The 10445-nt window shown below is 39.3% G+C and overlaps 1 protein-coding gene across 1 annotated transcript in view; it reads right to left on the bottom strand.

Moving 5' to 3' along the window:
• Window positions 1-7259: 7259 nt before the first annotated feature.
• nnt (nicotinamide nucleotide transhydrogenase) overlaps window positions 7260-10445 on the bottom strand; it is a 41997-nt gene continuing 38811 nt past the window's right edge. The window contains exon 22 of the mRNA XM_084137177.1: window positions 7260-8817. Coding sequence (XP_083993303.1) covers window positions 8677-8817 — 141 coding nt within the window. The 3' untranslated portion in view covers window positions 7260-8676. The remainder of the gene's footprint in view (window positions 8818-10445) is intronic.

Here is a 10445-nt window from a genome sequence, read left to right as displayed (position 1 = left end):
ATCATATTTTAGCCCTGTGTCTGACTTATATGCTGGTATGGCATGACTTTCAGCAGAAACTGTCTGATTAGCTCTTGTGTTGTGGTTACAATCAGCCATTTGCAACAGAGCATCGTAAACAAACAAATTAGACCTATTATGATTCCCATTGGCGTGCATATGTGTTGTGTATATGTGTGTCTATGTTAATCCAGTCTTGGATGAGGTGGAGATCTCATTCCTTTGTGCTGTGTTCATGAACCAAGCCTTGCATGCTCAGGGAGGGACCCAGAATCCTACACTCCTCTTCTCATGGCACGAAAGCCTATTGTCTGTCCCCCACCTCTGAAAGAGGCAGACAGATAACCTCCCCGCACACAAAAGACATGCGTGATGAGGGCAACACAAGGCCGCCGTGATTCCAAGCTTGCCTCTGGGCTGCTTCAGACACCCGCGAACACAAAGGCGGCTCAGCTGTGATAAAAGCGTTGAGAAGTGTTGTTTTGGTTTTGTTTTTTGGTGGCCACCCTTACTGATTCATCCTTGACCCTTGACTCACCAAAAAACGTCCCTTTCAATTAAAAGTGACACAAACGGATCCAATCACTCACTATAGTGGCCGTTTCAGAGAATACCATCAGTGAAAATTCCTCTAGTGGTGTTGCACCATGACCCGCATAAGGGGGCTGAGTTCTTTCACCGCCTGTGAACAAAACAGACGGAGAATGATGTTTTCCTTTTCATGCCCAGGCTCTGAAACCCCATCCCTCTTTTCTGGTGTCAGTCGTTCTTTTGTGTCGGCCAGCGGTGGCTCCCTTTGACACGGCGGAGGTTATCCTCTTGATACCTGATTCCAAAGAGAGTCTGCTCACTCGGCCATTTGTTCTCCCATCACCTTTACTCCAGCCTGTATGATAGCCAGGCTCAGTGACCCCCATCTGCCTGCCTGTTGGAAAAATCAAGGTTAAGCTGGTTGCTGCTGGTTCAACATGATTACTACCTGGTCAGATTTTGGTCATTAACTGGCTCAAGCTTCTCATTAGCTTTTCCACAATAGTTATTAACTTGTCAAATTTGATCATAAGCTGGTCAAACTTGACCAACAGTAAGTTTAGACATTCTACCAACTATAAGTAACTTTGCAACTACATGTTAACTAATTAGAGTATTAGAGCAGAACTCTCATTAGAAAATTAGTAGACTGTTAAGGTGGCACAGTGGTTCAGTGAGAGGTCTCTAGTTCGAGTCCCGGCTGGGCCAAGAGTCCTTACTGTGTGGAGTCTGCATGTTCTCCCTGTTTCTGCGTGGGTTTCCTCTGGGTGCTCACCCACGATACAATTATTTATTTATTTTAAATGCAGTATTGTAATGGGGAAAGACCTGGCAACCTACCCCGGTAAAATAATTGCCAAGAAAATTCATGGTCAGTCTCTCGCGTATGGCAAGAGATGACTGGAATGACAAGAGACGACTGGAATGGTCGAGAGTAGAGTAGGTTAGGGTTAGGTGTTTGGGTTCCGGTTACTTTGGGGCAAAGTTACTTATGGTTAGTAGAATGTCTAAAGTGGACCATCAAAATAAAGTGTTACCTAAGTTTGTAGGTCATTAACTGGTCCAATCTGGTTATTAACTTGTCCAATTTGGTTAATAGCTAGATCAAACTGGTCATTACCTTGTTCAGTAAGCTGTTTCATAATGGTTAATTTTTTCAGTTTGGTCATTACCTGGTTTAAGCTGGACCAAACTGGTTATTAACATGTTCATTCTGGTCCTTAGCTGGTTAGGGCTGGTCATTATCTGGTACTAATTATTAACTGGTTCAGTTTGGTCATTAGCCATTTAAAAATGGTTATTAATTTGTTCAATTTGGTCAGTTACGTGTCTAAAATTGTTCAATTTGGTCATTAGCTGGTCAAGCTGATTTTTCCAACACGGTGGCCGTTTTACCAGCTAATAACTCACTTGCACCACTTTTACACATTCGGACCATCTAATAACTATCTTGGACCAACTAATAACCAGCTTAGACCAGCTAATGATCACCTTTGACCGCTTAAAAGTCAGCTAATGGTCAGTTTAGACCAATTAATAACCAGTGTAAACCACTTAAAATCAGTTTGGACCAGTTAATGGCTACCTTGGACCAACCAATAACCAGACTGGAGCTCTTTAAAACCAACTTGGACCAGCTAGAAACCAGCTGTTCCAAAAGACATCTACAGTACAAGTTTAAGATAGATTTCCCAGATGTTCCAGAAGTAAAAACAAGAAAGAGTGTATTTGTTGTTTGTGTTCAAAGCTCTCACCAACAACAAGACAGAATGGAGATCACGTCATCTGTTCCACTTTATTCTTCAAATCCACCGTCTCACACAGACATACCTGAAGAACAGACACAAAGGGTGCTCCCCAGGCCTCCCAGATACAGGATACCTCTGGCAGATAAATCCTCTGGGATTTCGACTCCATTCCAAGGCTTCTTTTCAAGCATTTCTTAAGGGATTCTCACGGAAATCTTCTGAACTCGGCAGATAAGAGGCACCTCTCCTGACAATCCAAAGTGGCTGCCATGTCACGGAATGAGATAAGGACAGTGGAGATGTTGCTGAGGGACAGTGTTGAGTGATGGCATTGACTGGAAAGAGCTAAACACTTCACAACTCTTTAAACCACAAGACCAGCATTTCGACTGATTTTCACAATGAGCACATTGTCAAAGAATGTCTATCATAATTCATCTCTCACAATGTACAACAAGCAAACTTTCAAGAATGTCAAAATTTTATATAACAACAAAAATTAGGGATGTTACCTATTGAGTTTCTCTGGAATTATCTGGAGACTCTACTATTAAACAAATCATATAAAAGGTAATAAAATTACATATATCAACATCTAAACCCAACCTAAACAGGACAAGGGCATGATGGAATTTTAACAGTATGTTTAAGACACTGTTACACTCGATTCTAAATAAAGCCATTCTCTACAAGCTGTGAAGAAACTCTCAGTTTATCTTGACCACATCTGGAGCAAGATGCTATCACAATACCAATGCCATGACATTCCTACAATTCACTATTGTTATTTCTGTTAATTTAGTCTTTGAGGCAACAAATCAAGCTTGCCAATTCCCGAAAAGATCCATTAATCCTTAATACACTTTTCGTATGAGTTGTTTTACGGAGTCTGGAGCTGGTTCAAACAGCTGTGTGGTTAGCTACGGACCGTGTAAAACACCCTGGCCAGAGTCGATCAACTCCTCACTACTGTACAGATCCAAAAATACAGGCCTGAATGTAAGGAAACAAACAATGTACTAAGAAAAACGAAGCAGCTTATGTCTCCTCACATCTCAGCCACACTTCAAAAAAGCCTTCAAATGCTGGGATGTAAAGCTGTCTTCATGAATTACCCCATTTGTTTCCCTCATGATGTACATTAGCTTCTTGTCTTCAACAAAAAACAGAGGGGTTTAACTATTGTCGAAAGACATGGATGTGTGTGTTCGTTCTTTCAACACAGACATTGTTGGATTGCATCATTGACAGTGTATCTGCCATATAAGGCAGAATATTCAAAGTCCTTCACTTGAGTCCAATTCGATTTTGAAGTCAAATATGGATCTACAAGACTTCTCATATACAATTTAAGTAACATTCGTGACTGATGTTTGATTCAAGACACTGTAGGAAGTCAATTATTTCTCTGGAAATGTGACTTATTTAAGAAGGTACTGAAGAAATTCTTTATGATCTACAATCTTAGTACCTTTATTTGCCATCCAGAAACATCTATAAGGATCTTCTATAACCATGACTCCAGCTATTCAAGATGCATCTACAGTTTCAGGGCAAGAAAAACTAAAAAGTAACTTGTTATAAAGCCATAATCTCAACAACAACAAAAAACAAGAATAGCTAATAATAATAATATTAATAATAATAATAATAATAATAATGCAGCAATCTGATTTTGTTACTAATAGAGCAAAAGCATGTAAAGAGGTAAAAGACACTGTCAATGAAAAAGTCATCTGAGGAGAAAAAGTTACAGCTCAGAAACAGCACTGCCTACTGGTAAAGACTCAAAATAACCACTTGCCTGTTCTCACAAAAGTGAGATCGTAAATTTAGTGACATTATCCTGCTATTCTTCAGAACAAAAAAATGCACGCTTTTATGGTAATGTGGCATAGATGTGTCTGAGATTTGTGTGAAGGTCAGTCAGGGATGCTCTCTGCACTATAAATGTGGCTCCAAGTTTAGAACAACTCTAACCATATTGGTGTAAATATTTTGTCCCTGGCTAATACTGCACAAACACTTTCAAGTCCAGGAGATTTGTAGCCTCGACATTATAGTCCTGATCCAAACTCTACACACAACAAAACACTTCAGCTGTGAACATCCGGCTATATGTAGCTACATAAACACAGCTATATATAATACACTACCATTCTAAAGTTTGGGGTCAGTTTTTTTTTTTTAAAAGAAATTAATACTTTTATTCAGCAAGGAAGCATAAATTGATCAAAAGCTACAAGCAAAGACTTTTATATTTTATACAAAAAATGCTGTTCGTTTGAACTTCCTATTTATCAAAAAACAAAAAAAATCACAATTTCCGCAAAAATGTTGATAATGTTTCTTGACCACCAAATCAGCATATTAGAATAATTTCTGAAGGATCATGTGACACTGAAGACTGGAGAATTGATGCTGAAAATTCAGCTTTGCCATAAATGACATTTTAAAATAGTGACTTTATATTTTAATTTGTATTTCACAATATTACCGTGGGGGTTTTTTTGTTTTGTTTTTTCATTAAAAAAAAAAATATACATGAATTTATATTTGGTTTGCCCCTTTTTCAAGCTGCAAGCTTGCCCTGTGCATGAACTCCACAAGTTTGTTTAAAACCTGATGGTCACGTGGTCCAATTAAAGAGCATTTTGAGCGTCAATGGAAGCAAGAAAATCTGACCTTTTGTTTAAAGGAATTCACTTAAACAACTTTACAATTTTGCTTATTTGATTAGTGACCTAGAAATAGTGCAGAATCTTCAATATTTCATATTTTACAGTACATTTTTGTTTAAAAATTTTCAAAATCCTAAAACTCAAAATACATTTAGACTCCCAGATTTTCAACAGCCTGTGGCTTGAAATTCAACAGCACCAACTAACTAAGTGGGTTAGTTCAAAGAGACTGTCCTTATAGCACCTTTGCATTTGTTATCTTTAGCTTACATACATACAGTATGGGATAAGTACAAAGCGTTTACATCAATAAAACGGTCTACAATTAAATGACGATCTGCTATCAGACAACATGCACTCATAGTAACATGTAATATCCTCTCCACCTCTAATATACAAACTCACGTACACCCTATTGCTGATAACAGCGCTGCCAAATCCATGTGCGCTGTTTACTAAAAGCTCCCTCTGTACAGCAGGCCAGAACTCCTCTGCAAAACCTCAAAAGAATTTAATAAAAAAAGCTCTACATCTTTGACATTAACCGCTCCATTTTAACCAAAGCTTCACATTCAGGGAATTTAGACAATAAAAGTATCTTAAAAGGACACTTGAACTGTTTGTGTTTCTTAAATGTCAGGCCTAATAGCCAGGATATGGTCCGATGAGGATTGTGCCTTGTCAACATTTATCTTTATTTTAAGAATGATATGGCTTGGATGAATGCTTTTAAGAGCATCTGCGCAGCAGCTTAGAAGAGGACTTTGGAGATACTGTTTGTGCACAGTTATCCCCTGTGTTTTAAATCAGAGTAATGTTCAGCCGGCCGAATGATGAAAGGGATTTGCATTCGCTGCATCTGGTGCTCTGTGTACTTAAACTGTTAAAAGAGCTGAACAGGTGGAACAGGTGGGCACGATTCAGGACATACAGAGAGATTATCAACTGTTAGACATCCCTTTTATCTGCAGTCGCAGCTTCCTTTGGGGATTAAGATAAGATGCCACCATACAAACTAATAGATTGTGTGCAGGCATGAAACTTTTTAGTAGTGCTTGCCAAGACAAGTGTCACTAGTTACTGCTCATATTTTAGGCTAAAGTTTGGAACAAGTATCACCCCATACATGAACAATACCTTAAGTTATGTGGCTTGTTGAGAAGAGATGTGCTTTTAACTTCACAGCCAAATTAAAATCCAATAGACCAATATTGACTTTTTGATTAGTATTGATATTTTGTTTTTAATTCTCCAATGATTTGTCAATTTTTGGGGGGGCCCTACACACCAAATGGAAGTAAATGGAGCACAAAGTCTAGCGTGCACAGTAATCTGACGGAACTGGATCCGATTCTATCTGGAATAGAGATGTAGGTTCATGGAAAGGAGCATCACTGATGATCTCCAGGAATGTAGATTGAGTAACAGAGGGGGGGGGGGGGGAAGAAGCCACATCCTTTGACATCACTGAGACAAACCACACAGTAATTTTCACATTTGCGGTTAAGGAACACATTGTGCCTAGCTAGTTCCAGTCATATTTCTTCTGGTGTTGTTCAGCACTTTCAGCACTGGAGATAACTTTTAGGGTAATGAAACAGTCATGAAGGCCCATTTAAACTGCTTTCAGAAAGTTGCAGAGAACGAGCGAGGAGAAACATCAGGCCAGAACTCTTCTGCAAAACCTATTAGCGTGGCCACAAACATCTACAAGGGCCTCCAGGACATTAAAAAAGGGCTGGAATTAAGATAGATAAAGCACATAAAATGCTGAAACTGATAGATGGACCAGACATGGAGAACCAAAATAAAAATGAATGAACTAGTAATGGCTGGAATGTGTTTTGCCCCCATGTCACAAATGTCCCATACCTTGACTCTAAATAAATAAATAAAAGCTTGTTTGAAGCTTTTTATCCTTGACTCAAAATAAATAAATAAAAGCTTGTTTGAAGCTTTTATAACTCTTTAAAGCACTTTCCCAAAAATCCCTCACCTCTTAAGAGAGAATAGCATGGAGATACTATCATGTCTGAGTACCACTTGTTGCAAAGGTGAAATAACCCACATGGAACTGATATCAGAGCAACCATCTCAACCCTTAATTCTAGACATAAACGGGAGGAAAAACCTCAGGTAACCATGATACTGACAATGGGTAATCACTGTCACTTGTGCACAGATATTCACTCATCAGAAGATGCAAGTGGCTTCTTCAACAGCCCAATCTAGGCATTGTGGTGCCCGCAACATTGAAGACATGCGATAGTGAGAAATGAATGATCGTTCGTGCCATCGGTTCTCTTATCAGGATGTTTATTAAGAGGGATGTTCTGTGATACAGTGAAGAGAGAAAAAAACATTTCACAGTATGACATTATTTCCTCACCATGGCACAATGAAACATCTGAAGACTGTCTTCCCTCCCATGTATTGCGTCAAAGTAGATTTATCAAAGCATCCTTTCTACGCAAGAACCTGTCTACACAAACATTTCCTGAAGAGGTGGGAGGGAATGCTAAACTCTGTATTAACCCAAATGATGTTCGATAAATACTTCCTTTCCCTTGCAGCAATTGATTCCCTTAATTTTCACGTATTCATTCCTGAATCAGATGATATTCAGCATCTAAGCTGCAGCTTATTTGCAAAGAATGATGTACCTTCCTACATCCACAAAATCTACATCGAAGAACAAACTACGTGCCCAATGCAGCCCAGCTAGAGGTGAACATTAGCGGAGGAGTGTGAGATCGGGAAGGTGAGGGATTGTTTTGGTCGAGTTGAAACTGTGGAGAGGTAGGGTCGTTGTAATGGTCTGGTTCCTGTATCTCATAGGATCTGTTCCATTAAATCCCAGTAGATAAATTACAGTACATCTGTTCAAATCCCTGTCAAATACTGCAGAGGATTACTGCTGGGAACAAATTTGCGAGGACAACAGGGCAGATATACAGTAACTACTCATAATAACATCACCACTACAGTGACATTCACTTGAATTAAGAGTGGTTGGGGAATACAAATCATGTTATGGATGAGCCATAGGTGTTTGGGATTCTGTGAATACATTTTTAGTGGTATTAGCTAGGACTTTACTTCATCTCAGCAGCGATCCTTCAAAGATTTGTGCGGGGAAATGTTGGGAAATGGTCCTCTGAAGCTGCATCTAAAAAGGTTGATTGCTTGGTTGGAACACCACCATATACCACCAGCTGGTCACTTAATGCACATGGTAAGTTCACAAGATAAACAATTAAGCAAGAAAAAGGGAAAAAAGCATACAGTTTGGAGTAGTCTATGGCTTTCAAACAAATTACTGTATGCCAACACATATGCATGTATGTAACCCCTGTTTCTAAAAACTGATTGCTATGCTATATAAAAATTGAACTATAATACATACAAAACCAGATGAGAACTGGTTGGCTTTATTTATTAATGCTAATTAATGTGATGCTGCAATGCTTTTCCCCCCTTTAAACAATTTAAATAAAAAAAAAAAAAAAAAAGAGAGACATTTAATGAAAATAAAAATAAACAGAAGTTCTGTAAATACAGAATAAACTACACATCTACAGTTTAATAATGAAAATGGGCAAAGAGCTTGATTCTATTAGTGCTAATTTATATCTAAGGGTTTATTGGGTTTGTTCGATCTCCTCATCTCTGTGACTCATCTGGTGCAAAGCAAGGTCAGATCTTCTCTTTTCTCTCTAGCCCTCACGGACCTTGGCAGACAGAGCATCACAAGTCTTCTTGGCATCTCCCAAAAGCATGGATGTGTTTGGTTTGTAGAAGATGGGGTTGTCCACAGCGGCATAGCCAACTCCCAGAGATCTTTTCATCACGATGATCTGGAGGGATGAAAACAGAGGTTGATGCATTTTGTCTTATTGGGGAACAAAGAATGGTACATTATGGAACAAGCGAAATTTCACATTAAATAAAATCCTGTATGTCGCTTTTAAGATTATTAATGGCATTTTCCTAGCTAATAGAATCTGTTTCAACATTATATCTGTGAAAATATTGGATGCACCTGCACATGAAGTGGCAGGGAGAATGGCTTTAGGATTTGTACAAGAGGGCGCAAAAAGAGTCCAAGCTTCCAACATGTAATGGCTATTTAAGTATCTGCCATTTGCAAAATTAAGAGTCATTAGCGTTTCAAACACCAGTTTTTAGGCTGAGCCGTTTCTGGGAAAATCGTCGAGAGCAGTGCTTTGATTGGGAGCATCTGTTTGGGAAGGAGGAACACTTGGTAATTGAATAAGTAAAACCAGAGAGGAGAGCCCTTGCCGCTGGTCTAGCTTTAGTGTTATTCAATACACAAAGATATTTGGAACGAATTGACCCTCATCTTGAGACTTCAAAATCAGCAGGCGGATCCTTGTAATATCATCATCTGTCCCTCAAAAGCCCTGCAGATGTTCGATGCCAGGCAGGTGATCGGGATGGCGTTCAAACAAACCCAACCGCTCTTCTCAAAAGAGTCATGTGACCACTTTACCCAGGCTCAGCATCCCCCAGGACAGGACAACATCCTTTTGTTAAATTATTCATAGGGCAGCTGGTTTCATTTGGGAATGAGGTTACACATGAAGGTCTCTAACAAGGCTGGGAGCAATCAGCAGGGTTGGATGTTGCACGAGATTGAGTATAACAAAACCAACATAGACAATCGACAGGGAAACTTCATATTCTACTGCGCCATCATGTCATCAAGAGCGTCACTAGGTTCTAAGTTGGTCGAGTGCTCTTGTTGAGACTACACATCCAAGTACAAATAAGGAAGGCTTTAGTTCAAAGCTCTAGTGTTTGTAAATTCCATACGGAATTATGGAACAGGTTAACAAGCTACACGCAATTACTCGTGGGAGAAGATCTACGTATTTACACATTTGCAAACGTCAAGCCCCAGTACTCCAAGTGATTTCCCCAGAGAAGGTCTGGCTACAATGGGCCTGTCATGTGGTGAGGCACACCAGCCCAGCATTTTAGGGAAAGTATTGGTCGGATGCTCTGAAATGTCATCATTCCAGAAAGAGCGAGTCAGTGCTAATGAAAGCAGCGTGAGCCTGTCTTGCTGAAGATACACCTGGACTGTAGCGCGGTTACAGTGGGAACCAGCTGTGGGGATGGGATGGAAATTTTCATATCGCTCTGGGTGGGAAAATGAGGGATGGTCTATATTACAAAACCTGAGGGCAATTCCTGCAATCTTGGCTTTTATTCCAGCTAGGCCGTAAAAGTAAAGCCTGATACAAATGGAGTATGAAGTAGATCATGTACACTTAAATTATTTTTTAAAGTCTCTTATGCTCACCAAGGCTCCATTTATTTGAGCAAATGCAGTAAAAACAGTAATATTGTGAAACATTCTAATTTAAAATCATTTTTAAATGTAATTTATTCCTGTGATGACAAAGCTGACTTTTCAACAGCCATTACTCCAGTCTTCAGTCACATGATCCTTCAGAAA

Source organism: Abramis brama (assembly GCF_963993115.1).
Source record: "Abramis brama genome assembly, chromosome: 15".
Lineage (NCBI taxonomy): Eukaryota > Metazoa > Chordata > Actinopteri > Cypriniformes > Leuciscidae > Abramis > Abramis brama.
Note: the sequence above shows the minus strand (reverse complement) of the source record. Positions and strands in the feature narration are given on the sequence as shown.